The 27,750-nt window shown below is 35.2% G+C and overlaps 1 protein-coding gene across 2 annotated transcripts in view; it reads left to right on the plus strand.

The window, feature by feature from the left end:
* MARCHF6 (membrane associated ring-CH-type finger 6) overlaps positions 1-27,750 on the plus strand; it is a 44,975-nt gene that overhangs the window by 13,628 nt on the left and 3,597 nt on the right. For both annotated transcript variants that reach the window (XM_088053755.1, XM_005531712.3), the window contains exons 6-25: positions 1,047-1,215; positions 2,628-2,820; positions 3,110-3,171; positions 5,124-5,156; positions 5,687-5,738; positions 8,851-8,909; positions 9,499-9,579; positions 10,812-10,880; positions 10,995-11,069; positions 11,890-12,024; positions 12,521-12,640; positions 14,689-14,789; positions 15,484-15,621; positions 17,338-17,539; positions 19,206-19,275; positions 21,131-21,312; positions 22,657-22,791; positions 24,801-24,890; positions 26,289-26,421; positions 27,593-27,728. In XM_088053755.1, coding sequence (XP_087909881.1) covers positions 1,047-1,215; positions 2,628-2,820; positions 3,110-3,171; positions 5,124-5,156; positions 5,687-5,738; positions 8,851-8,909; positions 9,499-9,579; positions 10,812-10,880; positions 10,995-11,069; positions 11,890-12,024; positions 12,521-12,640; positions 14,689-14,789; positions 15,484-15,621; positions 17,338-17,539; positions 19,206-19,275; positions 21,131-21,312; positions 22,657-22,791; positions 24,801-24,890; positions 26,289-26,421; positions 27,593-27,728 — 2,235 coding nt within the window. The remainder of the gene's footprint in view (positions 1-1,046; positions 1,216-2,627; positions 2,821-3,109; positions 3,172-5,123; positions 5,157-5,686; positions 5,739-8,850; positions 8,910-9,498; positions 9,580-10,811; positions 10,881-10,994; positions 11,070-11,889; positions 12,025-12,520; positions 12,641-14,688; positions 14,790-15,483; positions 15,622-17,337; positions 17,540-19,205; positions 19,276-21,130; positions 21,313-22,656; positions 22,792-24,800; positions 24,891-26,288; positions 26,422-27,592; positions 27,729-27,750) is intronic.

The raw sequence follows: 27,750 nt of genomic DNA on the forward strand, positions 1-27,750 counted from the left end.
TTTGCCTAAAGAATCAGTAAATACCAAACAACAGATTTTCAAGCTGCCTTTTACTTTCTCATTATCTTGAACGTGAGAAACTGAAACTGAGTTTAACTAGAATCACCTGTACATCAAACAAATATGTAATGAATTTTCTCTGTGGTTCAGCTAAGCCATCTCAACTGGGCTATTTGATTTGAGAAATTAGGTCAAGTTGCATTTAACTAATTTTCATTATTGGAGAGGGATGCTTGTTTCTGTTTAATAGCAGTATATTTCCTGTAATCTCTGTAGTGTAGATTCTATTTTTATTTTTTGGGGAAGAATCTGAAGCAACTGAACCTAAGGCACCTCATGTCTATTACAGAGAAAATAGGGAAATGAAGTATTTGTCAGATTTTAATGGTGTGTGAAACTGTTTTGACATCTGTTTCCTTGGCAGAGTCAGTTACAGTAGCCTCTTGTGTCATCTTTTCTTTCTGGATTTCATGTCCCCATGGTATTCACTGTGCTGTGCAAGCACAGGTGTGCAGCTTCAAGGGGGACCAGATAGAAGCTTCTTTGGAGATGGCAGAGTACTATGGTGCCATGTTTCTTACATATTTTTAAGAACATATTACAGTTTTCCAAGGAGGTACCTGAAATGAGGAATAAGAATTGCTTGAGATGCTTTTAGGTACCTCTTGAATTGCATGTAACTCTAGGTTGGCTGGCTGAACTTTGCTTTGCTGCTGCTATACAGTTATATATGACCTGATTAGTTAAGATTTTTAAGTTACAGAGATAATATCTGTGGTAAAATGCTACCTGAAATGTGGAGCTGTTGAAGGGAAACCCTACAGTTCCATTCTTCTGGTTCAGGTAGCTCAGCAGATAAAATGCTTAGGTGGACTGGATATTTTGCATTTGGCCATTTAAATAAACCTGTTACTATATCAAACCATTTATGCAGTGACTATTGTGTTTCCTCTGCTGTTCTGGAAGATTGTTTTTTCTGAACTACTGTAGTCTTACCAGCATAATATTGTTTGGTTTTTTTTGGTTTTTTTTGGTTTTTTTCCCAGGGAGAACTTACTGGCTGACTGTTTGCAGGGCTGTTTTGTGGTGACATGCACTCTGTGTGCATTTATCAGCCTTGTATGGTTACGTGAACAGATCGTCCATGGAGGAGCACCACAGTGGTTGGAACAAAATCAACAACAGCCACTCAATGGTGTTGGTCAACAAAATGAGGTAGAACTTACTGCTCATTAGTTCACAATTAATTTTGAAAATGTGGTTTTGGGAATAAGTACTTTATCAGAGCACAACAGTAATGTTATTTTACTTCAGGGTGTTTTTATTTGTTAGCAGAAGTTGAATTTGTTCCTATATAAACTTGGTGACACTACTGTTCAGTTTTTGAAGTTGTTTTATTGTGTAGCATTGCATAGATTCTTATCTCTGTATCTTTACCATATTTTAAGATAATTTTATGCGCATAAAGCTGAATTCTCAGGCATTGTCAATGAAGATGCAGCTTGCTTTTATTTTGTCTTTTTCATAAGTATCCTCTTCGTGAGGTAACAATTCACTGCTCTCAAAGCAACTGAAAGTTTTGTTGACACCACTGAAGTTGAAGCTCCTCTGTCCTCCCACTCCCAACACACACATATGTACTCCTTCAGTGCTTTCAGGAGCCTTTTGAGTGGGAGAAGAGATAATATAAGCAATCCATGCATAGGGAAGAAATAATTAAAAATATTTCCTTTTTAGTAAACGTCAGTTTTTAAAAGACAGAGATTCTCATCTTGATGACTGAGTTAGATTGGCCTTGAATTATTATCTTTCTAACGTAATGATAGTTTCCATGACAGAGTTCCCCTCTATTAAGTACTGGTGAGACCACATCTGGAGTGCTGTATCCAGTTTTAGGGTCCTCCAGTACAAAAGAGGCATGGACAGACTGGAGTGAGTGCAGTGAAGAGCCAACAGAAATTATTAAAGCACTCAAACATCTGACATGATGAGAGGCTAAGAGAGCTGGAATTGTTTAGTTTGAAAATGCGAATGCTCAGTGTGGACGTTATCAGTCTGTATAAATACCTGATGGAGGGCTGTAAAGAAGGCAGAGCCAGAGCTGTCTTGCTGGTATTGAGTGACAGGACCATAGACAGTAGGCTTAAATTAAAATGCAAGAAAATTCCATTTAGATTAATAAAAAAAAAAAAAATTGCATTTTGTTTGTGTTGGGTTTGTTTGGGTTTTTTTAGCACTTCTACTGTGATCACCTACTGGGACAGGTTGCTCAGAGAGGTTGTAAAGTTTCCTCACTAACCCTGCCATAGTTGACCCTGCTTTGAGTAGTTGGGCTGGCTAAATGATCTCTAGAGGTCCTTTCCTATCTCAGCTACTTTGTAAAATTATCTGAATGTTTCTTTTCCTGTTTTTAAAGGTTTAGCAGTCCCAAGAGTAATTCTTACCTAGAAAGTATTTTATTGATTTTTTTAAATACTGTTGAGTTTCATATATATATATATATATATATGAAATATATATATATATATATATACATATATATGTATATATATATATATATATATACAGGATAAAAGCATTAAAAGAGCTTGATCAATTTAACCGGGTACTAAATTCTGTTTCTGCAGGCTCAGGCTGCTGTAAATGGAGGTGTTGAAAATGCTGTGCTTGATCAGCCTGCTAACCCAGCTGCTGAGAATGTAGTTGTAGGTGAGAACCCTGAAATTCAAGAGGAACAAGTAGATGAAGAGGAGGAAGATAATGAAGATGAAGAGGATGCTGTAGTAGAAGATGCAGCAGATGCAAACAATGGAGCACAAGGTAACAGGTGACTCGCAATGTTAATGTTCTAGTTCTTATTAAGTATAAATTAATTAAATATAGAACTGTTGTAATTGAAGGAAGCTGTGTTAATTCCCACTTCAGCTTATTTATCTTGGCTTTGCAAATTTCATGCATTTTGAGTGCTGAAGCATCTGCTTGCTGAAAAGCTGTTGTCTATTGATGAATATTATGCACTCAAGTCTTTTTGTTCATTTAGAACATAGCATAGAGTGGTTACATCTTTTGAGCGATCTAACAGCTGAAAAAATGGCCATTGTCTCCTCAGATGACATGAACTGGAATGCTTTGGAATGGGATCGAGCAGCAGAAGAGCTTACTTGGGAGCGAGTGAGTAAGAATCATTTTCTTGAATTTAATTATTCAGCCTCATACTTGAAATGATTTGTAGTATTGCTGTGTTAAAATGCGTTTGGGACAGATTTGAAAATCATTCTTTTGTAAGAGCCTTTAGTGACCTAGAAAAGTTGTTACATTATAAACAAAATTTTATTATGTTTCATCTTAACCATCAAAGAAAGTATTTCTTTGATTTTAAGTCTAGTAGTATCTTACAGGTATAAAGTATAGTAGCAGTTTAAAACATGTTTTTGTAGTCTTTTCTGAAGTCTTCCACTTAGTGAGGTGTAGAACTGACTTGCAGCTTGCTTTGAGGACACTGGGCCAGATTACGAGTGCACGTATGTTGCATTAGATATAGTTTAATGCTTAATTTTTGTATTGGGGAAAGCATTAGACTAAGGAAAAGAGAAATGGAAGTTTAGGTTTCTTTACAAAAATCAAATGTGTTTCTCTAAAAATAATGGAGCATTTTAATGTAACATGGTTTCTGTATTGTTTATGGATCTTCCATAACTAGAGCATGACATGCATGTACACTGTAATCATGGAGTAGTGTAGAGGCCCAAGAATTAGGTTTTTGTAGCTGGTCTAGAAGTAGCCAACATCTGAGTTCAAAGCTCACCATATGCAGCAAAATGTGCTTGAAGGTAGGGTGCAGCAGCTTCATGTTATTTACCAGCATCATTACTAGGCTGTGGTATAGTTGTTGCCTCAGTTGCAGGGTAGCAGAAATACTTTTTTCCTCATGAGTGGCACATCTTGATATTTGTTTTGTATCCACTGGAAGCTTCTTAGTGTGTTTTGAAAGATATTCAATGAAAAATGACATACAAAAGTTCAGGTTCCTGAACCATTCTGGTTTGTTTTCCAGGATGAAAGTGTTGTATTTCTGAACACAATTTATTTGCTAGAAAGTGCTGATATATTCCTAACCGATGATACTTTGTTGTCTCTTCATGAATATAGAAGTCAGTTTCAGCATACACTTAGAACCACTTCCAATGTTATGTGCTGACATAGGCAATAGATGCATAGTTTACATTTAGTATCAAAATTGGGGTAGGCTCTTTCATTATGTCATCTTGTAAAAATACTATGCAAGTTTTCTGAATTTTCAAACATTTTTGCATCTTGGTTTGATTTGTAAAATATATGTAACTCTTATATCTTGGAACTTAGTGCAAAGTCCTCATACAAAAGAGTCTTGAACATGGAACTTTACAGCGGTAATTGTGAAGTAGGAGTGTCTGGATTGAAATAGTAAGATAAAGTGTGGGGAAAGGAGATTTTTTTTTTTTTTTAATAGATGCTTTATTTTTGGCTGCTCTGTGGATGTTTCCTGTAACAGCTGTGCTGGGTGATGAAGTATTTGTTTCCCATCTTCCCTAGCTGTAAAACAATTCTGTTCAAAAGTTAATAGCATACAGTGCATCAAATTATCCTGTAGTCGTTGCTTTTATACATCAAGGATAAAATACTAACTTTTCTCAGCGCAGCATAAACTGATATTTTGTAAGTAGGATGAAACAAAGATTTGCTCTTGTATTTAAATATTGGGTTGATTAAACACGTACCTAAACAGCCATTCAGTCACTACAATATTTTGTAAATACAAAATCTTTGTCAAAAACTTCAAAGTCTTGAAGAGAAACAGCTTATAAATTAATTGATTATATGCTTGGTTTGACGCATATAGATACATGTGTATTCAGATATTCCACATGTATATCACTGCCTTTGAAAACCTGAGTTTACTGTGTTGAATGAGAATTTAGTTTCTCTTTTTATCTGTAAAAATTTATGTCCTGGTACTGTTGGGTGAGCCACAAAAAAAGCGTTTGACTTTACTAGACAATAAAAGTCAATACGAAAGAGGCTTATTTTAGATTCAAGTTCCTTAGTTTTTCTGATAAATAAAAATAACTTTCTTATCTTCACAGATGCTTGGACTTGATGGATCTCTGGTTTTCTTAGTAAGTGCAGTCCCGCTTTTCAAGAATTTCTACAGAAGGATTATTTTAAGTGTCTGTATTTTTTAATATACATAATTGTATTTGGAGTCCTTATTTTCATATAATATATATATTGCTTTAAAAAGAGTTTCATATAATGTTATGTTCAAGCAAACTGGGTTTTTTAGGAATTTCACAAATTATAGTGGGGGGTGTAGCATAAAAGTGGAATTTCTTAAAAGATGTAGATAACTTTGAATCACTTCGCTGTAAATGAAAACTAGACCTTTTAAAAAGTGCACACTGAAAATACATATCTGTTCTAATCTTATGTTTTGCTCTTTATTATAATTAATTAAAATACTGTTCTCATTCAAATACATTCTATTTGTCCTAATACCACCACTCTAATATGAGATGTGCAAGTTCTGGTGATAACAGACGGTTGAAAGAAATTGAGATACAAAAGTCAAGTCACTTATTTAAAAAACTGACATTTATGTGCTGTTTGCTTGTCATCTTCATTCCTCTTTCCTCCATGCTCCTTACAGGAACATGTCTTTTGGGTGGTGTCTTTAAATACGCTATTCATACTTGTCTTTGGTAAGTATCATTTTCTCTTAGGTTTTAAAATGATCCTTCATTGTGAAGTGATAGTGCAGGTCAGTTTTAAGGCTGTTCTAGAAAAATGAAGATGTGACATCTGAAAGTAGAAATAAAAATTAACTGGCAAAATAAATCACAAATATTTATTATTTTCTGGTGTTGTCAATTTAAGTGAATAGACTTAAAATAGGAAACCTAACAGAGCCTTAACCAAAGTGTTGCCTTTTTCCCAACCTGGAAATGAAACTCAAGGTAATTTTAGTAAGGAGGCAATGTAAAAGGGGATCTTTATTTGAATACCTTCAAAGGTAGTTATCATCATAAAGGTGTCCATAAAAGCCCACCCCCACCGGGGTGAGTACATTTTTATAGGTTTTAGGAAATTGGCATAATTGATAAAAAGCACCAATTAGGAGGACAAGTGGTGATGCAATTCCCCCCACGTCAAGCCCCTTCTCTGGAGCCCCCCCTTCAGTATTAGCTGTACTTTGTCCATGAAATGTATCTCAAAGAGTTGTTCTCAGCCTTAGTTTCCAGGAAGAACCAAGATGGGATAGGGGCCTTGTACTTCCCGGGGCTTGGAGCTCTGGAATTTATTTTGTCTTTCTGGTTAGGGAAAGGCCATGGAAAAGTACTCGGAAAACTAGCCACTAATACAATAGGTGACAGAGTTACAAATAGATGTGTGAAGAATAGAGAGAACAGATTAAAAAAAAAAGGGCAAAACCCAAACAGCATCAAAAGCATAGAAAATAATATTTATTTCTAATTGTTAAACTCAAGGAGGACTCTCATGGAATTTAATTTGTGAGGAAATGCAATATTTTGAGGAATGGCTAAGAAATTTTCTTTTTTTTTTTGCCTTGTAGTTTTTACTAGATAGAGTATTTTTCCATTAAGAATCCATTCTTGGAGCTCAAATTGGAAGGGAGGGAGGTATACAAGAATGTAGCATTTTAGTGACAAGGTGAAGCATAGTACACACTTCAAGAGATACCAGACAAAAATACAACAAAATTGCACTTGCTCTGAATGATCAGCTTAGAAAATATTTTTTTGTGTTGTTTTGGTGTTTTTAGAGTGGTCTTTTTTGGCAGAAGGGTTTGAGGTTGAAAAACTGAAGTTGTAATGTAGATAAGTCTTTACAGACAAAGTAAAGCTCCCAATACTGAATCAGTGATTTGAGCATCTAGATACTGAAACAGAACAGCAAACCAAAAGAAAATAAACATGACTATGCTGTATATTTAATTCAAAAGAAACTGTAACTGTTCTAAAATAAGACTTGGAAAATACTTGAGTTATTTTTCTGATAATTATTCTATTTTAATCTGTAGTTATCAGAAATAAATAGGGTTTTTTTTTAATTGCTATAATACATAGGCTTTTTTAGTAAGTAGATAATAACCTTGAAATTTCTAAACCATAGACTAAAATTCAATAATAAATGAGTAATAAGAATGATTAATGAAGTTGTCATATAGAAATATTTTCAGTAGCTGCTTTGCTAAGTGGGTAACTCACAAATAGAGAAGAGAATGACTTTCCTAAGCAAGCAGGAGGTCTGGGAATTTAATGTATGCCTCTCAAGCCTATTTCTAGTATCCTTCCCATTAAGTAATACTTCTTAATTTACAGCTGCCAAATCCCTAGTAATTTTTAATTACAGTACTTGTGAGTTCAGATGTCACAGGAGGTACTTTATAAAAGAAAAAACAGAAGGAAAGCATTTCTAACCTTAATTAGTGGTCCAGAAATTCTCCTTGGACAAATTAATTCATTTCAACTTAATTAATATTTTTATAGCTCATTCTTAGTACTCACAGAGAAGTTTTTACTCCTTTGTGCTTTCTTTTTAAGGAATCCATTAGAAAATCTCTTAAATAAAGTTATTTAGAAAACATGATAAACTGTCCACTATATTCTCATAAAATGTGAAAAATGCAAATTTTAAGTCATTAGCCCAATATCTGTAGGAGTTGTGAGTGTGGTCTTTTTGATCTCACTTTTCTTTCTCTTGTTCTTACTAGGCAGGGAGAGCTTGATTCCTCCCTTTATCTTTTACATGTTTGCTGTTTCCAGTAACTGCTGATTTTCCTGAAAGAGACACAAATTAAAACTTTTCTTGTAATTGATTAGGGTAATATGAGTCCTGCTGAATCTTTTCCTGTAGTGTTTTTTTTTTTTTTGGTTTGTTTGTTTGATTCTTGGGTTTTGAGGTTGGGATTTTCTTGTATGTTGGTCATACAGAAATGAGGGATTTCCCACAAATCCCTCATTTAAGGGAATGTTTAGTCTATAATAGCTCCCAGAGTAGACTACCATGATGTAGTGAAGACAATATAGGTGAAAATAAAAGTTTGCTTTTTCTGATGCCCTCTGCTCCTATAAAAAAATCAATGTTGGATTCTGTAGTCCTTTGTAACTTGATTGGAAGACAACAGAGTGAGATAAAATAACTAAAAAAATTGATTTTGTTGCAAATATGCAGGTTTCGAAAAATGGGGAAGTGCTGTGTTTTCTAATGCATTTCCCCTGAAACGTCAGTCTTGTCAGGAGTGAGTTCTCTGGAATTAACAGTTTTCAGTACATTAATTCAAAGTAAAAGACTTTTCAGTCACTCCTCATCCCTTCACTGGGTGTCATCTTTCTCCCCCTCCTCTTCCCTTCGCAAATTTCTGCAGGGCTTGCATTTTTCACAATATTTTAAGTATTCTTAAGAGTTAAAGTACTAGAACTGAAGCCTTGCTCTAAAATGGCTACTGGAGTCTTTCAGTGCATGGGGATACCAGCTTAGTACATAACACCGAGAAACTGAATTAATTTACACACTGCAAGATGAAGTAAGAAGGAAAAGACTATCCTCTTATTCTGTGTAATTTTATGTTGTTTTAGTCCTTAAGGGCAAATTCTGATGTGATTTTCAGTGTTTGTAAAATTATATAAATCTAACACTTCCAAATACTTGCACAGAAATTAACTTTTGTCCTTTTTTTTCATAAAACTTATGAGTAGACTAATACCATGTTACACTATTCATCCTGCAAATAAGGCTTCATTTAGCAGCTTTCATGGCCTTTTTTTCTCCTTTCTGCTTTACATTATACAGCATTTTGTCCGTACCACATTGGTCACTTCTCCATTGTTGGCCTGGGCTTTGAGGAATATGTGAGTACTGTGTTATAATTTAAAAATTAAAAATAAACTACCACTGTTTATTCAGTCACGATATTTTTGAAGAATCTTTCCACTTCTGTTTGTGGTTGCAAAAGTAAGCTGGAGTATGTCTTCTTAGTAGTCCTTCAACCTTTTTGAACCTGTGATTAAAAATGTTGTCCCAATCTTTTCCACTTCCTCCATTACTTACATCTCAAGTGAGGTTTCTTACTGTTTTTAAAAACTGTGTCTTCAGGGTTTTTTTAATAGCCTCTTGTTCCTTGTGTACATTTTTTAATTGTCTACTAATTTTCATAGTGGATGATAATAAGTAGGGGAAACTAGGGGATGAATGAAACAGTGTAAGGCGACACTGTTTCATATATTGAGGTTGTTTTGAGTTTGAAGAAAGTAGTTGTAAATGTAAACATTATATATTCTTGATGAAGATACAGAAATAGTAGTAGATTATTAAAATATATAAAAACTAGAGAAACTTGGCATTCTTGAAGAGTTGAAATTTGGAATTTAGATCTCCTTTTTATGTAACTAAGATTCTAAGAGACTCATATGCTTTCCTCTTTTTTCCTCTTTGCTCTAGGTACAAGCATCTCATTTTGAAGGCCTGATTACAACTATAGTTGGATATGTTCTTCTAGCAGTGACTCTAATTGTTTGTCATGTATCCTTTTGTCAGTAGTTACCTGGTTCTGATTTACATGTAAATAATTTTTATGGCTATGCTTCGAGGAGGTGCGCACATGATGCAGGTGCACTTAACTCAGCATTTTTCTCTGCTCTTTTGGTGAAGTTATAAGGAAAGGTCTCTTCTGTTCTCTTGGACATTTAGAAGTTATCAGTGTGACTGCCAGCTTTCAAATACTTGCACACGCTTAACAATACAATCAAAGGATTTTATGCTGTCTGAGGAGAAGAGTGTAGAATTGTTTTTCCTCACTACCCCTATGCTTCTGCTGTGGACTGTAGTTGCAGCAGAGAGATTATAAAAGGGGGAATTATGAAAATATGGGCAGTATGACGGGAAATTTATTCAAATATTTTTGATCCTGCCAGATTTTTTGAATATGGATTATCTTAGTTTCTTTGTTATGTCTCTAAACTACTGAGAGTTTGCAGCAAGAATTTCTTTCTCATTATTACTTTTTTTGAGAAAACTACTTTCACTTAGTTATAGAAAAAATCCTGGAAGCTGGAAGGATTTATTTGGTCAATTTATTTGATCAGCAAGTAAGAAGGCTGCATTCCAGCTGCATGGTTTTTTACACCAGCTTCAATTTGAAAGAATATACATTTGTTAGCAGTTCTCTGTTCAAAAGTACACAAAGTTAACATCAACTTTCTACATCAGTATACCAATGTGCAGTGCAAGTGTAAAACTTTAATAGATTAGCATGTAGGCCTTGCATCCTAAAAAAAAACCCAAAACAAACTCCCAAAGTGCAATATGCATCCAGCTTTTCTCAGAAAAGGTGAGAACTTGATTTAGGCAGCAGGGAAAGGAAAGCTACTATTTAAAGTAGGTCTTCAGTTTTTAAACATGCTTATTTGTGGCAGATTTTTTCAGAGACAACTATTTATTTCTTGAGAAAACTTCTGGTTGCTTAATTTAAGAAGGGATATATTACTAATAATTATTTATTTACTTAAATTATTATATAATAATTATTTATTTTACTTTTGCATGTTTGGGAGTGTTACCTAGAACACTAGATCGTGACTTCCAGAGTCACAGCCAATTTTGAAAATAGAACTCTGATAAAACACATACTTACTATTTCATTTTTCTCTTTTATAAAATTTCCTGTTGCTAAAAGCAACATAATACAGTGTTTGATATTAATTAGACTGTTACAAAGTGTTTCCCAGTGTTATTTTCTTGACAAAGCTATTCAGGGTTTGGCAGCACTTGTTAAATTCCAGCGATCACGTCGTTTACTAGGAGTTTGCTATATTGTTGTCAAGGTAATCCTAATTTTTTTATGGGGGGAAATAAAATCCTCTAAATTTAATCTGACATTATTTTCTTAGCAATTTTTGTTAAACTAGTGAGATGTTATTTTCTCTCTTTTCCTAAAGGTTTCCTTGTTAGTGGTGGTTGAAATTGGTGTGTTTCCTCTCATTTGTGGCTGGTGGTTGGATATATGCTCCTTGGTAAGAACAGAAAAAAATACAATGAAATCTTTTGTAACAGTGTTTTTATTTGAAGAAAAAAAAAAAAGTTCTGATGAGAAGAGGATTGTTAATACAAGTTTGAGGGTACTCTTCTGTTTTCATAAGCAGCATTTCCAGAGGGAATGGGTTTTTTAGGTACTGACTGCCTCATGCTTATTTTGGGGTTTTGTATGTTACTAAATACAAATTAACATGTTGTTACTAAAATAACAAGATCCTAATCCTTTTTAGTGCAGTTACAAGACCACTGTGATAATGAGTTTACTTATAGGCAAACTTGTGCACTGAATAAACCTCTTTACATAGCCATCTTGTGTGAAATGGTAATGACTTTGTATTTTAAGTTGTCCAGTCTCTTTCTGTTTTGGAAAAGATCCTTACTGCATTTGCTTGGAATTGAGGACTGTTTTTCTGTCCTGAAAAATACTGATTGATAAATTTATTAATATAAATATTTATAAATTAATTTTTTCCAGCCTTAGTAGAAAGAGAATTTTACTTAGGAATTATTTGCTTCCATCATAGTGCCACTTTGAATTGACTTATAACTTATGTAGAGTCTGTTAGTGATTGATTGAGTTGACATATCTCTTTTTCCTGTCAAAAGAAATAAATTGATCTTTATTTGCTGTTCTTATCATAAAGTAATTCCTTTTTTCTCTAATTAAATGGTGTATTTATGTGTTAAAGCAAACATTGAAATTTTGCTTAATAGTTTATAAGAACTAGGGTAAACAAAATGAGTAGTTGCGGATGTTTGCCAAACTTTATTCATATTTGTTTACTACTTACCTTCCAGGAGATGTTTGATGCCACTCTGAAAGACAGAGAATTGAGCTTTCAGTCTGCCCCAGGCACCACAATGTTTCTGCACTGGTTGGTTGGAATGGTTTACGTCTTCTATTTTGCATCCTTCATCCTTTTGCTCAGAGAGGTGAGTGTGCAAAAACAAGATTGTTACATAATGCAGTTTGAGGCTTACATACAGAACTGTTAAATCTTTCATGTGTGGGTATTGCTGCTAACATTCTTTGTGTGTATGTTGGATTCAGTTTCATGTAAAAAGGGCCGCCATACTGGTACTTACTGCAGTGGAAAAATCATGATTTTAAGTATATTTTACTTAGATATTTTTAGTTTAGAAATAGCTGTTAAATCTGAGTGTTGCCTTCAAATTCAAATTCAACTATGTTTTAGTTGTTTAAGATCAGTCAGTACTTGAAAATTAATCTCATATTTGGTTATTGGTTCTCTCCTTCTCTGTGATAATACTTTCTTTGTTCTATTTTGGTGCGATTTTGGTGAATCTTGTTCAACTAATTCTCCTATTACATTAAAATTTATTTTCTGCAGCAGTGTTTTCCAAAATAATACAAATAAATACAAAGATTGTATTCTCCTCATACATTGTTTTCTGTTTCCTACTTTAGGTATTGAGACCTGGTGTCTTATGGTTTCTCAGGAATTTGAATGATCCAGACTTCAATCCTGTGCAGGAAATGATTCACTTGCCCATCTATAGACATCTCAGGAGGTTCATCTTATCAGTGGTAAGGAGTTGCCAGAAACATTTCCTTATTTGGAAAGAAAGCTTCATATGCTGTCTTCCACACACAGTACTGTGTACTTAAACATTTTTGCCATGGAACTGAACTGGTACTGGAACAGGTTGCCAACAGAATCTGCATCTTTTGATACACAAACACAACTAAGGTTCTGAGCAGCCTGTTGTATCTGGATCTGCTCAGAATAGGAGTTCGGGGAGAATTGGTTGGAGTTCAGAGATCTCTTCTAAACCAAGTATCTTATGCAAAGTCACAGAAAATGTTTATGTACTCGGAAAACAAGTGTTTATTATTATGGATATTGTAAATCACATAATTTTCATGATGCCCTCAAATACTGCAGTTAACATTGTGTGTCCAGTTCACCCAAAATAGTTCAGCAGGGAAGAATAACTTTCTAGCTAAATTTAGGATTGGATTCTGCTGCTCTAGCCAGTGGTGTCTGTTTCTAGATTATCATTGTAAGATACTGAAAACAAGGAAAGATTTTTTTCCCTTTACTTGTTTGTCTGAGGTTTGCTGAGCAGGCAGTCAAGCGTCACGCATGGACTGTGTAAACTGATGCACCCAAAACATTCTTTGATGTACTTTATTGTTACATCTAAAGTGCTTTGGGCAGTGAAAGCTCAAGAGAGATCCTGGTTCTGTTAGGGAGTCCTTCAGTATCTGAGTGGAGTTGACCTTTCCAGCTTTCTGAGCATTTTATCCTTTGATAATTGTAATTCTTCACCTGCCTGAAATTTTGTGGTACATCAGGTGGCCCAAATACAAGCAAAGATCTACTGGTTGCTCTTGGTCTCATGTTGTCACACTGTGTTGGAAGGGGCAGTTAGTTGAACTTTTGATTTGCTTAGCAAATTCAGAACTTTCACTAGCCTCATGCTAGAATATGGGATCCAAAATGGTAACAATTTACCATTTCAAAGAATAAATCACACCTTTGAAGCTCTATTTATGTCTATGTATTTAAAGAAATGTCTTGCATATAACATAAACTATTAATTTTCAGGAAAATAGGATTCAGTTTTTCTTTTTGACATAGTTAAACACAGTTTTTTTCACGTTTTTACTCTCTAGTGGTGCATTTATATGAAATGTAAGTGTTTCAAATGTACTTAATTTTTCATCTGGTTCCTTAAGGAAACAGGATTCATAAAAGTGCATTGTCTTCAGGCATTTGATGTTCCTACTGAATTTTGGTCTTTCAGTCAATTTGACGTGTGAGGAAATAGGAACTGAAAGGTCTTTTCACGCTTCAGCAAGTTGCTTAAAAAGTCAGCCACCTAGAAAAGAGAGGAATACAAAATAAGAAATCCTGGTGTTGGGGAAAGAAAGAAGAACACTCTGACATTGCTTTAGTTGTCAAGAAGGTTATTCTGGTGCTTATTCAGCTGCAGTCCTATTTGGTGAAGGCATCGTACTGTACCTGTCTGTCTGGGATGGAATGGATTTTCTTCCTACTGGCAAATGTCTTTCTGCACCTTGAATTGGCAGCTGAAACAGCGTTACCAACAGGCCTGTTGGCTATGGCTGGACAGTGCTTGCACAGCATCCAGGCATTTTCTTTGCTGCTCTGCTCTGCTCCCTCACCTCCAGTGAATAAGCTGCAACCTGGGAGGAGGGTATCCCTGGAACAGCTGGCCCAAACTGACCAAAGGAATATGACATCATGCTCAGCAGTAAAAGCTGTGCGAAAGGAGGCTGGGGGGGATCTTCATGGTTATGGTGTTAGTCTTCCTGACTCACCAAGAAATTCCTGATTATCTGTCTGCTGATGGGAAGTAGAATTCTTCTTAATGTTTTAATTGCATGCTTGACACTTTCTCTATTAAATTGCCATTATCTCAGTCTTGCCTGCCTTCTGTTTTTCATTCCCCTTCAGCTGGAGAGGGGATTGAGCCAGCAGCTGGGTAGGTATTCAGTTGTTTGCCAGGGCTAGCCCGCCACATCCAGGGAACATGTCAGATATGGGTGGGAAAATAGGTTTGGTTGTTTCTGCTATTTGGACTAACTTGTTTACTTTCCTATTGCAGATTGTCTTTGGATCAATTGTACTGCTCATGCTCTGGCTTCCTATACGCATTATTAAGTATCTCCTGCCTAACTTTCTTCCATATAATGTTATGCTCTACAGGTGAGCATTTATTTTTAAAAATATCAGGGTTTTTCAGTGTTTCTATAAATGGAAGAAGTGTATTTGCACTCCCTGAGCATTAAAGTGACACTTTTTGTTATGTTATTTTGTTTTCAATTAATCTAATCTTCATTGTTCTAAGAGAAGTAAAGGGTAAAGTACATGGCTGCATCATAGAGTGTGACAAATGAAAAGCTACTTGAAAAAAAAAGCATTTTGTATTCCTTCCATAAAGATAACTGTACAGGGCTTTACACATTCAAAACACTTCCCATTTCAACTTTCAGATAGTGAAGTTCCTTTTGTGTTTGCTTTTTTAACACACTCATTCCTGATTGTCATTGCTTCAGGAGCAAAATAATATCTGTAACTACATTTTTTTTGAATGATAGCATTTTTTCTCTATTTCTGAATAATAATTCAAACTAATGATAGATGCAAATAGAGAAGAAAACTGTATTCTTAGATACAATCTTTCTCAATGTATTTTTTCCCTTAATTTCTTCAATGCCAAAGTGCCTAATGCTCTGCTCAGGGTGGTATATAGGGAAAAACTTGAGCAAAAAACTAAGAATTTTCTTTTTTGGCATCCACTGTATTTTTGTATTGTGGTGGCATTAATAGGATTCACTGTAAAAGATTTCTTTTAGAATGTTCCTTACATTTGATTTCCTGCTCTTCCCATTGTTTCCAGTGACGCTCCAGTAAGTGAACTTTCCCTAGAGCTGCTGTTACTTCAGGTGGTGCTTCCAGCTTTGCTAGAGCAAGGACATACAAGACAGTGGTTGAAAGGTCTTGTACGAGCATGGACTGTTACTGCTGGATACTTGCTGTAAGTACAGAAATCCATAATCAGCTACAACCACTGTGCCTAGTTTGGTCTATAAACATGAAGGCAGCTTTCCAGATATGCAAACAAACAGGTTTAATAGCTCTTCTACAGATTAATACATGGTGAAAAACTTGTGTAATGATTGCTTGCTTCTAAGCAGTAAATGTACCTACTTGTGGACTAGCCTTTGACAAGTAATTCTTCTGGTACACCATTAGAGCATTTGCTTAGTGAAGGAGATGGCAAAAGTATGACTAACATCTTCTTAACTCCCTATTATATGAAAATAAAGAGATAAATGTCAGCAGTGTGTTTCCATGAATCATCTAAATAAAATTAATATTCACTTTTTGCATTTCTTGGTCTATAAGAAGGGAAAAAAAAGAAAAATTATTTAAAACATTGAGCTGAAGAAGTAAGCAACTTTAAATTGGGAATTTTAAAGTTAAATGTTCAGACTTTAGAAAAGGATAAAACCAAACCTTTTTCAAATAAAGTAAATTATTGTACTGCCAGGCAGAGTTCGAGCACTTGAAATTATTTTTTAGTTCATCTGTTGTTTGCCAAATTAGTCAAGAAAAAAGTAAGGTTGACTTTGTTTCTGTAGGTTTTCAGTTTAATTTCAAACTATATTGGCATTCTCCCACCATGTTGCACTCTTAGAATCAAGAATTATTCTTTGCCAAGTTATATCTAAAAAACTGAGTGAATGAAAGACTTCAATCTAATCCAAAATATTTATTTATTTATTTATTTGGATAATATTTATGTTTCTCATAAGAAACTTTCCTTACCCCCTCTTCTCTTAGTTTGCATTTCGAAGAAGTTTTTAATTATTTTGCAAGTTTTGAATGTGTTTAAGTATAGTATAGTAAGAGTTCTGGAGATGATGATAGAAATGGCTTTTCTTACTCCAGTGTTGCAGCTGTTTTGCAAATTACCTCTTCAGCAATTTTAGTTTAGCACAGATGAAAATCTTTTGCTCTGTTGTTCTCAAAAAGCAAGCTGTTGGGTAGATGTCATTGCTAATAGAATATCTGCACAAATATTACTCCGCTAAAGCTGAGGAAAATGAAGTCCTAAATGTTCATTTTTAATCAGACTCAAATTTTTCTAATTTGTATATGTGGAAAACATCAACAGAATAATTTTAAAGTAGACTGATTTTTTTTTTTTCCTAGGATTGATATTCTTAAAGACTTGTCAACAGGTTTTGAGCAATTTAGAATCTTCTTGAAAAACTCTGCCTGCCTCTGTACTTCTGACAACGCATCCATAGCAATGCAGCGTTGTCCTTGTATGATTTAGGTTTGAAGGGCATTGTTTCCTATAGAGCTTAGTGACAGTAACATAAAAGCTGTTGGTGGAGCTGTGTGCTTACATGAACTGAAATATCCATGCAGTTTTCCTTTCATGTGCATAACACCTTTAATTAGCAGGTGGTGTTTTTAAAGCAGTCAGGCAGATAAGTGATCTTTCCATGTAATTGTATTCCAACTGCATCCACACCAGCATTTTTCTTCTAAATTGTGATTATGATGACATTGAATGTGTTACCAAAAAAGGCTTATTTTACTTCATTAAAATTCTGGCAGTACTCCTGTGTTAGATTTGTACAACCTGTATGAATTCTGAGTGGGCCTATATTTCTGTGGAATATATGAAAGTTTCTCATTCATATCAAAGAGAACAAAACTGAAATTTTGATTGTTACAGGGATCTTCATTCTTACCTACTTGGTGATCAGGAAGAGAATGAAAACAATGCAAATCAGCAACATAACAACCAGCATGCTCGCAATAATAATGCCATTCCAGTTGTAGGAGAAGGTCTCCATGCAGCCCATCAAGCCATACTTCAACAAGGAGGACCTGTGGGTTTCCAGCCTTATCATAGGCCTTTAAAATTCCCACTCAGGGTATGTATACCTAACACATCAAGATGAAAGAAAAAGGCATTTGAGAATTTTTTTTTTTTTCCTCAGAAAGATTTGGCCCATTGTCGCTGTTGGACATGAAATGATTCACACAGACACAGCTCAGTGTGTGATAGAAAGAAGAGAGTGATTTGTTCTGTGGTTTCAGTATTTATAGATTCTTGACAACGACTATGGATTGGATAGTTAGGTTACCACCTTCCCAACCACACTAGTCATGAGAAATGTCCATCAAAAGACATTTCTTTAATGGAATGTGTAAACATCTGTGTTTATAGTTACTTTCCTGGGAAAGTGGCTAGAAACTATGAAAACAAGATCAGAAGGTTTAAAAAGGGCGACAGCCCATTTTATCACAAGTCACCTGGTGGGTACTGTTTCATATGGTTTGCAGCTTTCTAAAAGTTATGCTCAACATTGCAGTTATGCTCACATAAGGTTTTTTTCAGCCTGTAACTTAAGACCTTCAATTACAATTTTATTTACAGACTCCATATATGTTGAGTATTATGTGTCAGTTGATGTCTTGTTTTCTTCACAGTAAGTAATGGAGAGAAAGACAATAAGCCCCTCCCAACAGGTTGTTCAGGTGTGCCTCTAAGAAGGCATGGCTTTCAAGGGGACATACTAATTGTAGCTGAAGTGTACTTTAAACTATTTTGCTTTATTAATGAAATCAACAGAGAACTTTGTTTGCTTCTGTATTAAACATAGAAAGGCATTATATAATACTTGAAAGTTCTAAATCCCTAAAATTAGAAAGGAAATTTTATTGGCAAATACTTATATTTCTAGAATAATATACATCTTAAACTAGGTAACTATTTTGTTGTTAGCAGAACTCTGAGTTAAATATAAACTTCACCACAGCTCACTTACTGTGGTTTCAGGCATAGCTGAAGAATGGAAGTCACGGCTAACATTAGGTCACTATGGTATTGCTTCTGAAGGTTCCTTCCTTTATACCCAAATATCAAGGAAAGTGTGTGCTCCAGATTTAACTTTCTTTCGGTAGTCTGTTGGGATAAGGTGCTGACTTTCCCGTAGCAAGCTTGCTTGTTGTGTGGCTTTGATGATTAGTGAAGCAGAGCTTCACAGGGCCTGGTGCTTGAGAAATATTTAAAGATGTCAAGTATATGGTAATTCTCTGGTAAGATGGAAACCTGACTGAGGAGCAACCAGCTTCACTGTCAGCTTCTGGTCACAGAAACCTGAGTACATCTGGAAGAACTTTGTCAGCAAGGTTTTCCGTATAAAACCACTCCTTGCTCATACAGCATACAGAGCTAGAAACCTTTTAGGATTATTTGAGAGTCATTCTGCTCAGTGCAGAAATTAAGGGATGATCTTTTTTTTTTTTTTGTGAGACAACAAAGAACTTCAGTCATTCTGGATTCAAGTGTTACTTTTTATCATTGGAACAGTTGATAGAAAGTCTTAGAAATACACAGCACTGCAGGTGTTCTGCATGTACCGTGGTTAAGTTTCTTTTTGCTGATTTATTTATACAGTGAAACATCAGTTAATATTTGAATATCCTAGTTTAGCTGGCTTTCTAGGATGATGAATTTTTTATACTGGGGTTTGTTGGGGTTTGGCTAAGTAACTTTCTTACTGACTTCTCCTTCTTTTTTTTCCCCTTTTTCAGATATTTCTTTTGATTGTTTTCATGTGCATAACATTACTGATTGCTAGTCTTATCTGCCTTACCTTACCAGGTAAGTCTATTATGATTAACTGTCATTAAAAACAACTCAGTATGTTGCTATGCCCACCCATGGAAGATGTTTTGAAATCATTGTTTGAAGTCAAAAGGCAAAAACATGGAAACTAGTCTCATTTCTAATCATTTGTTATTAAATTGCAATAATCTAAAAGTCGAAATGAAAGAGATTGCCATTCCCTTTTTGCTGTAAATAATTTTCCTGAGGGCTTCAGCTGCTGAGACAATCTCAGTAGTATTGACTGAAAAAGAGAAACTCTAGCACCTATTTTACTGTTTTGAGAAGGAAAATAAGTAGTTAGTTTCCACGTCTTCTGCAGTATTTTCTTTAATTAATTATTCTGAAGGTGTCATTGTTGAGTACTGTGAGGAGCAGGGGGTTGGACTCAATGATCCTTATGGGTTCCTTCCAACTTGAGATAATCAGTGATTCTGTGATCTTGACACATCACTAGGAGATTTTGTGAAGTGGCATGTATATCACTTTAAAATGTCTGAGTAAGTACTTCAAAAACACTTGGTATTTTTAAAATAATTTAGAATAAATGTTAACCAGCATAAATTCCATAACCTGCCTGCTGTAATGCCATGTAATTTATACCTTCTTCTATGATACTGTCTTGGTTTGAAAAGACAGGTGTCTGCTAAGGAAGGCAGAAACCTCCCTTGAAATGGAAAAAATGTAGACCACCCCCCCCCCCCAAATTATTATAAACTTGAAATCAAGATGCTCTCATGCAAAGATATGGGAATAGGAATAACAGTTCTTTACTAAGGAAATTAAATTAAAATAAAAATGCAGTAATACAAAAAAAAAACAAACAATAAAAAACTACTGACAGAGAATACAACCTGACACACCCTGTTGATCTGGGTGTTGGTAGCAGTCCAATTAAATGGGACCTGCAGTCCTCCTGGAGTGACAGATGTGGTTCTGTTAAAGCAGTGATCCTGTAGAAGGTTGTCATCTTCCTCTGAAGATCCAGTGATGTAGATGGGTCCACTCTTTCCTCTGGAAGGAAGTGGAGAAAGGCTGCTTGTGGTGTTCTAAATCTCAGATTATATTCAGGTAGGAAGGCTTGGCTCCTCCCCTTGGGTGGAGCATCTCACAATGGGGTGATGTAATTTTATCAGTCATGCAGTGAGACTCAGTGGCCCATTAACAGGCTATCCCTCTGGAGGGAAGAGATAAAGAACACTGCTCTACCTGGTTTTAACAGCTGGTAATAGAATACATACTTTTGGCTACATCTTGCATTGCAACCCAAGATAGATACTGAAGTCATTAATATGTTGAGATCAAAGTTATAAATTCTGTGATCGTTTTAGTTGTAGGACATAAAATAATTCCACTCTAATACCAGGGAAATGAAAACACTACTAAAAAGTTAACTGTAGCAAATCAGTCTCCCATTTTTGTCAGAGAACTTCAGAAGCCTCATCAGTAAGTCTTATAAAATTATATGAGGCAGTGAAACAACCCAAAATTAGTTCATATAATTTAAGTTCAAGCTTACACACTAATATATGATTGCAGTTCTGGAGATCAGTGTTTAGGCTCTGAACAGTTCAGTGCTTTGTTTTGCTGTAGCTCAGGTCCCATTGCTGCCATAATGAAAATTTAGGTGGAAAAGGATTTCTATGTGTTTATTTGGCATCATATCTGAAAGCGTTTGCATAGTGCTTCACACATTTATGTGTTACGGGTATAGTACCAAAATAACTGTTTCATGTTGAATAATATTAATGTAGGGATATTCAATATAAATTTGATAAGTATTTTTTTAATAGGCATCCTTCCCTAATATGTCCAGAAGCATTGCTGTATTTAATAGTGCTTGTGTTTTCAGTGTTCGCTGGCCGGTGGTTAATGTCATTTTGGACGGGGACTGCCAAAATCCATGAACTGTACACAGCTGCCTGTGGTCTTTATGTCTGTTGGCTGACTATCCGAGCAGTGACAGTGCTGGTTGCCTGGATGCCACAGGGTCGTCGAGTCATTTTCCAGAAGGTCAAAGAATGGTCTCTCATGGTGAGTCTTGAGAAAAAGTTCTACTGAATTATCAGAGAATTAGCTAATGGAACTTGTTTCATTTTTTGCTTGCAGGCTTTACTCTGTCATGTATATTTCATATTGCTTTTCAGACCATTTTGAAGCTTTTGCAGCTTACATTCCCATTGCATAGACTATTTTTGAAGGCAATCAATGTAAATATGCTTGTGTGTATATATGTTTAAATACATATATATATACATATATATGTATCTATTTTTCTATTTTCCTTTAAAAGTGAACATACTGCATTATTATCCTATGTGTTACATGTTCTCAAAGACATTTACATTTTTATATAAGTCTGGAAGCTTAACTATTTACTTGTTTAGTTACATGTAATTTTCAAATGGAAAAACCTTATAAAGCTGATAGATGATGACCATGTCTCTACAAAGTAGCTTGATGCATGTTTTCAGAAAGATCTTTATCAGCTGTTGAACTTACGTTGTTCAAATAAAAGATATTTTCCTCAAAAATACAAATTTTGAGGAATTGAGATTCTCAGCACGAAAGCAAATTTATACCCCACCTTTTTATCTTGGTTTTGTTTTTGAGGATTTCTGTAGTAGATTTCTTGCCAGTTCCTTTAAACATCTATAGCATAAATGGTATCCTGTCCTGGACATTTTTAATGTACTTATTGCATTGTTACACTGTACATGCTCTTCATGTCCTAACTACCATGTTTCCCAAATACCTCATCCATCATTTTAAGATCTTAGCTTCTTCAAGTAAATTCAGAGCTAAAGCATAATTTCTACTTGCTCTTTGCCCCTTCTCCGTATCATGCTAATTAGGTCAGGCTAGTTTTGTATGACGCAGTTAAATTGAGAATTTCAGAATAAATAAAGATCCAAGCACAGTGTTCTGAGTCCTCAATTTTTAACTCAAATATTCCATAATGACTGAATTTTTAAGGTTTGTTTTGCACCAGAGAAAATTTGGCAATTTTGGAAAAATTCTTCAATTTCCCAACATATGAGCATATGCAATGTATTGAAGTGCCATTGGATAGTATTCCCTATTGATAACAGTATGATGTTACGATTTAGAACTATATGAATACTAGTAGATACAGTCATGTTTTGTTCTGGAATTTCTATTCCTATGGAATAGGAAGGACCCAATCTTGAAAACTTGCATTGCAAAACGAGCAATAGCAAAAATTATTTCTAGGGGTGTATATGTGTGAAATAGAGGTCTCTGTAGCTTTGGAGTTTTTTCACCAGGGCTGTGTGTTTATGTAGTTCAAGTTATATTTTTGTGTTTAAAAAAGAATCCTCTACTAAACATACTAATTAAATGTCTTGGTTTTTTTAGATAATGAAGACACTGATAGTGGCTATACTGCTTGCTGGAGTGGTTCCACTTTTGCTTGGTCTTCTGTTTGAACTGGTCATTGTCGCACCTTTGAGAGTTCCTTTGGATCAAACACCTCTCTTCTATCCTTGGCAGGTCAGTTGCTCCCATTCTTTTGCTGCTGTTGATGTAAGGAGTATGGGCTGCCTTGTTTCATGTGATTTTGGTGCTTCAGAGTATTTTCCACAAATATGTTTGTATGTGGCAGAGAAAAGCCAGTTTGGATGTGAGGATTATTTGAACCAAAAGGATATGCTGAGGAATTTAAACTGTGAAAAGCTGAACTGTTGTGACATGACCTCAAAGGCTGCATTTCAGTGATCAGCTGCTTTTCCAGTGACATAATTGTAAGGTTATGTAAGAAGTTAGTATCTCTCTATGTATGCACAGATGTACGTACTCTAATAGTTTTGAAAAGCTTTTTGCATACAGTTATGCAGCAAGAGGTTAAATTTTTGGGTTTTTTTTTCCTTGTAAGATTTTAATTCAGTGATGAGGCACATTATAAATGTAATTTTTTTATGATTTAGGATCATGCTGATTTTGGGCTGAGTTGTCAAATCACTAATGCAAAATTCTGAGGTAGTTGTGATTTATTGCTCTTCAGTCAAATATCACAGGCTGAGTGCAAATTTCTGTCCTGCAAGTTGGGAGACAAGGTGAAGATGCATTAGATTGAATGACAAATGCTTCCATCACCTAGGCTGAATTATGAAAGAGGTCATAACTCAAAGAAACTCAACTGAGGGGACCATAAATCAAAATATCTAGAATGTCATTACTAAATAACAAGAAAGTGTGACAGTGACTTTCTAAGCTGCCCTAAGCTTTCATTTACTTTCAGTATCCAAATGTTTAAAGCCATAATGCAAGGAAGAATTTGGCTATTAATTTAATTATTCTATTACTTTAAAATCCAAGTATATTTTTGAGCTGAGTAGATGACCAGAAAATCAGGACATCATATAATTACAGTGGTAGAAGATTATGCTTTCCAAACACTTGTGGAAAGAATTTGTAATGCTAGAGTTTATAAAAATTCTTTCCTATTGCATATTAGTTCTTTAAAAGTTTTAAAATAAGTACACTGAAAACCTTCATTTTCATGTAGCAGAATTTCTTCAAAATTTAAGATAAGTGGGATTTTATACTTATTCTAAATCAACAAGAAGCTATCAAAATTGAGACTAATTTTTATTTTTCCCAAAAGAGAAGAGGGTTATACAAAGGTTACATACTTAACTAAACATGAATCAACTTTAACTGGTGCTTTTTTGTAACAGTTTTTAATTTTTTTTAGAATTTATTAACAAAAGTTGTCTTTTTAAGTAATTGATGAAAGAAAATGTACTTCCCCAGCACTTTTAGAAAGGTTATTAGTCTGTGATGTCCCAAGTATTACCAGTTCTCATCTGTTTATTCTACTTTATCAGCCTATGTTTTGCATTCTATTTTTGATGGATTTTATTGACAATCTCTTAGAAATATCTGTAATCCAGAAAGGCTGGACTTAGGATGTGAAGTGTTTACTAGAAGCCAGTAGTTATTGTGGCAAATTCCATGCCATATTAATTGCAGTTTATGTTAAAACATACATTTTCCTCCGAATAGTATGACTTTTTTTGTGAAGAGCATTGCCTTGCTTTAAGCTTCTCTTACATCAGGTAGGGTTTGGGGAATAATTAGACTTCAGAAGAAGGAAAGGAATTTGTTTCCTGATGTGTGTGAACATCTTTGTATCTTTTTTCTATTATTTTGTAAAGGAAGGAAATTTACTTCCTTTTGTGTAAATTAGTTGTACCAGAATGTTAGTCAATTGCTTTAAGTCTGATTGGTTTTTTTTATTTGCCTTTGGTTTAATAGTAGTAGTGATTTTCCAGGTCCCAGGAAGCTAAATTTACAGGTATCAGCTAATCTTGAGAGCATCCTCTTTCTCACAGGAATGTGCAGATGATGTTGTCTTTTTGAAGCAATGTCACATGTAAATGGAAAAGTAATTATATTTTCACTTATAAGTAATATTAACACATTTCTTTTAAAGCTTTTGGCTATCTGACTTTTTAAAGATATGTTAATGCTAACACTGTAAATTTTTACAAAATTAGGACTGGGCTCTTGGAGTTCTGCATGCCAAAATAATTGCTGCCATAACATTGATGGGTCCCCAGTGGTGGCTGAAAACTGTTATTGAACAGGTAGGGAAAAATTATCCATGTGAATTATCTGAATAATACATTTTTTATGTTTCTGATTGTGTGTCACAAAACAGTGTTACTCTTGCAGTAATGGAGTAATCAAGTGAAATTCAACTATTCTTGTAAAAACATTTTAAATTGTATAGTCTAATCCATTAAGGTACACATAACAGTAAAACAAAAACTCGGCTGAATTTAAGAAAATGCTTTGTATACATACATGCATTTTTATCAGGTTCGTAATAAAGTAAGAAAGAAACATGATTGTTTCTTCAGATGAAGTCAATGTGTCCAAATACTTGTCTGAATATTGGACAGTATTTACATCCACAACTCAAAACCACAGAATTTTGCTTTCTCTGCGGCTGTAGGGATTACCCCATTCATAGATCAGTCAAGATGAAAGACAGCATTTCTGTTCCCCTTTGATTATTAAGCAACATGGAACAGTTTCTCTGAGCAGTTCAGAATCACGTCGCCTATTGTTTTGTCAGAAGTATTTTTTCTTGGTTATAACCATTAAATTCCATGGTTGTCATCTCAGTGAAGTATCTCAATTGTTTGTCAGAAGGTAATTTTTCAGCCCTGCACTGTATGTGATGCCTGTGGCGCATGTCTCAAACTTTGTACACAAGGTGCCTCTCGTGGTTAAGTCTAGCACATGGTCCCAGTTATTAGATCACTTCAGCTGTCACACTGCAGAAATATTGTCTTAGTCTGGGAGTATGTTTTGATGTATACCACGGCTCCCTCTTCCATTCTGAATGCTCTCCATGGGCCTTTTCCACACTCTCCTGAACCTTCCAGCCTGTAGGACAGAGGCCATTGTTTAGCTGCAGCTGATAGCCATTCAAAACTGGCCTTTTCCCATGCTTAATCTGGTTATGTTTTGACATTAGCTTCTGGTAGTAAGTGCAGAAGCTTAAGAATTGTGGAGGCCTTTTTTTTCAGGTATAGACTCTACATACAGAGGCTCTGGTCTGCCTCACCAAGTACAAAATTGGATCCTATTTTCTGCCCATTACAAAATCTATTAATTTATTCTATTAGCATACACAGGATCCTCTTCTAGGAAGTTAACAGCGCAAAATGATCCCAGGTCACCCACAAAACCATTGTCCACAGCTCTATTAAATGATATTTCAGAAGGTCTCTTGCATTCCTGCAACTGAATCACAACTCTGTTCCAGATTAAATTGGTCTCTTGGGTATTGTTTAAATGATTTCCTGGAACCCTCGTGATGTAAGTTGGCAGAGAGTTTTTCCTTCAGCTGTGGTCATGGGAACACCCATTTCCTTTCATAAGGAGAATTGTGTAAAACCTTGTAATTAGTGCTGTAAGTACAAAGCAAGGCTTTCTTGATTGATCTGTTCTACTTCTAACTTCTTCCATTTTAGGTATATGCAAATGGGATTCGTAACATTGACTTACACTTCATCATCCGTAAACTGGCAGCACCCGTAATCTCTGTCCTCTTACTTTCCCTGTGTGTGCCGTACATCATAGCTTCTGGTGTTGTACCTTTACTGGGTATGTATGCATTCAGAACATCTGTTTGTCATCTCATGGTTTAACAGCAGTGTAAGTATGTTTGTGGAAATAAAACTTCAAGCCCTAGTTTATAAAAAGAACCAACACAACAAACAAAACAAAACAATCAAATTACTTCTCTTCTGCTGACAAAAGTAAATGTTTAAAGACTTCCAAGAGTCACACCATGTTCCAGTAATATTGACCAAATGCTTCTTGAACCCTGTCAGGCTTGGTGCTGTGACCGCTTCCCTGGGCAGCCTGTGCCAGTGCCCAAACATCCTCTGGGTGATCCACCTTTTTCTAATACCCAGCACAAACCCTTCTCTAACATAGTTTGAGGCTGCTCCTTGGGTCTTGTCCCAAGGACACCACAGAAAAGATTTGTCCAAGGTTCACCACAGAAAAGAAATCAGTGTCTGTCCCTCCCCTTACCCAAGAGGAGGGGCAGACACTGATTTCTCCTCTGTACATTTTAAGTATCTAGGTAGTTTGGGAAAGGAATGCTTAATTCATTTCTTCTTTGGATAATAAGCCTTTGATTTTAGTCACTCTAGGAGCTATACTGAACTGAGGCCATCTTTTCTGACTTGTCAGATTCTAAATGAAGCTTAGAACAGGTGAAAATCCTGTGTTTCTTTTGAGGTTTTAATAGTATTAAAATGTAAATTTTAAATATATAGGGTTTTTTCAGACTTTCCTATCTTCTCATAATTAAGGTAAATCATTTGATTAGAACCAGGATAGATAAGCTTTTTCATCGACTTATCAAAACTAACTAGTAAAAGACATTAACATGTTCAAGAAGTCCCATTTTATTCTGCAGTCTCACTTGAATGCTGACTTTTATTGTGTTGACTTTTTGATACAAGGAGAAGTCAGTAAGCGGATGAACAGAAGTTAAACAGGCAAAAAGAACTGATAAGCCCTTTTTTTTCCTACTGTGGATTTTCAGTCTGTTTATGGAAAACATTTTGCTCGTAGTGTTTCAGATTAAAAAGAACAGCAGCTGTCATGTTGGATCTCTGATGTAAACGGATGTGTAATTTATTTCACTGTTCTACTGAAGTTACAGTAGAACTAAAAGTATGGAAGCACAAGTAGAGGAGCAGAAATATGTGAGTTAGTTCAGCAGTATTAGAATGTCTAAGGATTGTATCTCGTTTTGTAGGAGTTACTGCTGAAATGCAGAACCTCGTTCAGCGACGGATTTATCCTTTTCTGCTTATGGTGGTGGTTTTGATGGGAATTCTGTCATTCCAAGTCCGCCAGTTCAAGCGCCTTTATGAACATATTAAAAATGACAAGTGAGTATATAGGGGTATTTTT

The sequence above is a fragment of the Pseudopodoces humilis genome, chromosome 1 (assembly GCF_049639895.1).
Source record: "Pseudopodoces humilis isolate 2021_Gansu_Grassland_sample_001 chromosome 1, ASM4963989v1, whole genome shotgun sequence".
NCBI lineage: Eukaryota > Metazoa > Chordata > Aves > Passeriformes > Paridae > Pseudopodoces > Pseudopodoces humilis.